The 473-nt window shown below is 60.7% G+C and overlaps 1 protein-coding gene across 1 annotated transcript in view; it reads right to left on the reverse strand.

The window, feature by feature from the left end:
- Positions 1-427, reverse strand: part of EMH_0032100 (uncharacterized protein) — a gene marked incomplete at both ends in the record, with an annotated part of 1239 nt that extends 812 nt beyond the window's left edge. Inside the window, one exon of the mRNA XM_013494600.1 lies at positions 1-427. Coding sequence (XP_013350054.1) covers positions 1-427 — 427 coding nt within the window.
- Positions 428-473: the final 46 nt, after the last annotated feature.

Consider the following 473-nt stretch of genomic DNA (forward strand, 5'->3'; position numbering starts at 1 on the left):
TGGTGGGGAGAGACAGAAGGGACGAGGCCCCTAAACATAAACTGCTGCAAGGAGACAGTGCAGCGCTTGCTGCTGTGTTTGCATATGCATCTGCTGCTGCTGCTGCTGCTGCTGCTGTTGCTGCTGCTGCTGCTGCTGATGGCTCGGAAGAAGGCGGTGCTGCTGGATCAGTTTGGGGGGAGACACCGCTGCTGCTGCAGTTGCTGCTGCTGCTGCTGTTGTTGCTGTTGCTGCTGCTGCTGCTGCTGCTGCTGCTGCTGCTTGGACGCTCAAGATCTTCGTGCTGCAGCAGCTGCTGCTGTTGTTGCTGCTGCTGCTGCTGTTGCTGCGGCTGCTGTTGCTGCTGCTGCTGCTCATTGGCAGCAGCAGCAGCAGAGGAGAGGCCCCCTCCACCACCAGCAAGAGGGGCCCCCTTCCTAGGCCCCATTAAACCCTACAGCAGCAGCAGCAGCAGCAGCAGCAGCAGCAGCAGC

This window comes from Eimeria mitis, genomic scaffold (genome assembly GCF_000499745.2).
Source record: "Eimeria mitis Houghton genomic scaffold, Emh_scaff1215, whole genome shotgun sequence".
Lineage (NCBI taxonomy): Eukaryota > Apicomplexa > Conoidasida > Eucoccidiorida > Eimeriidae > Eimeria > Eimeria mitis.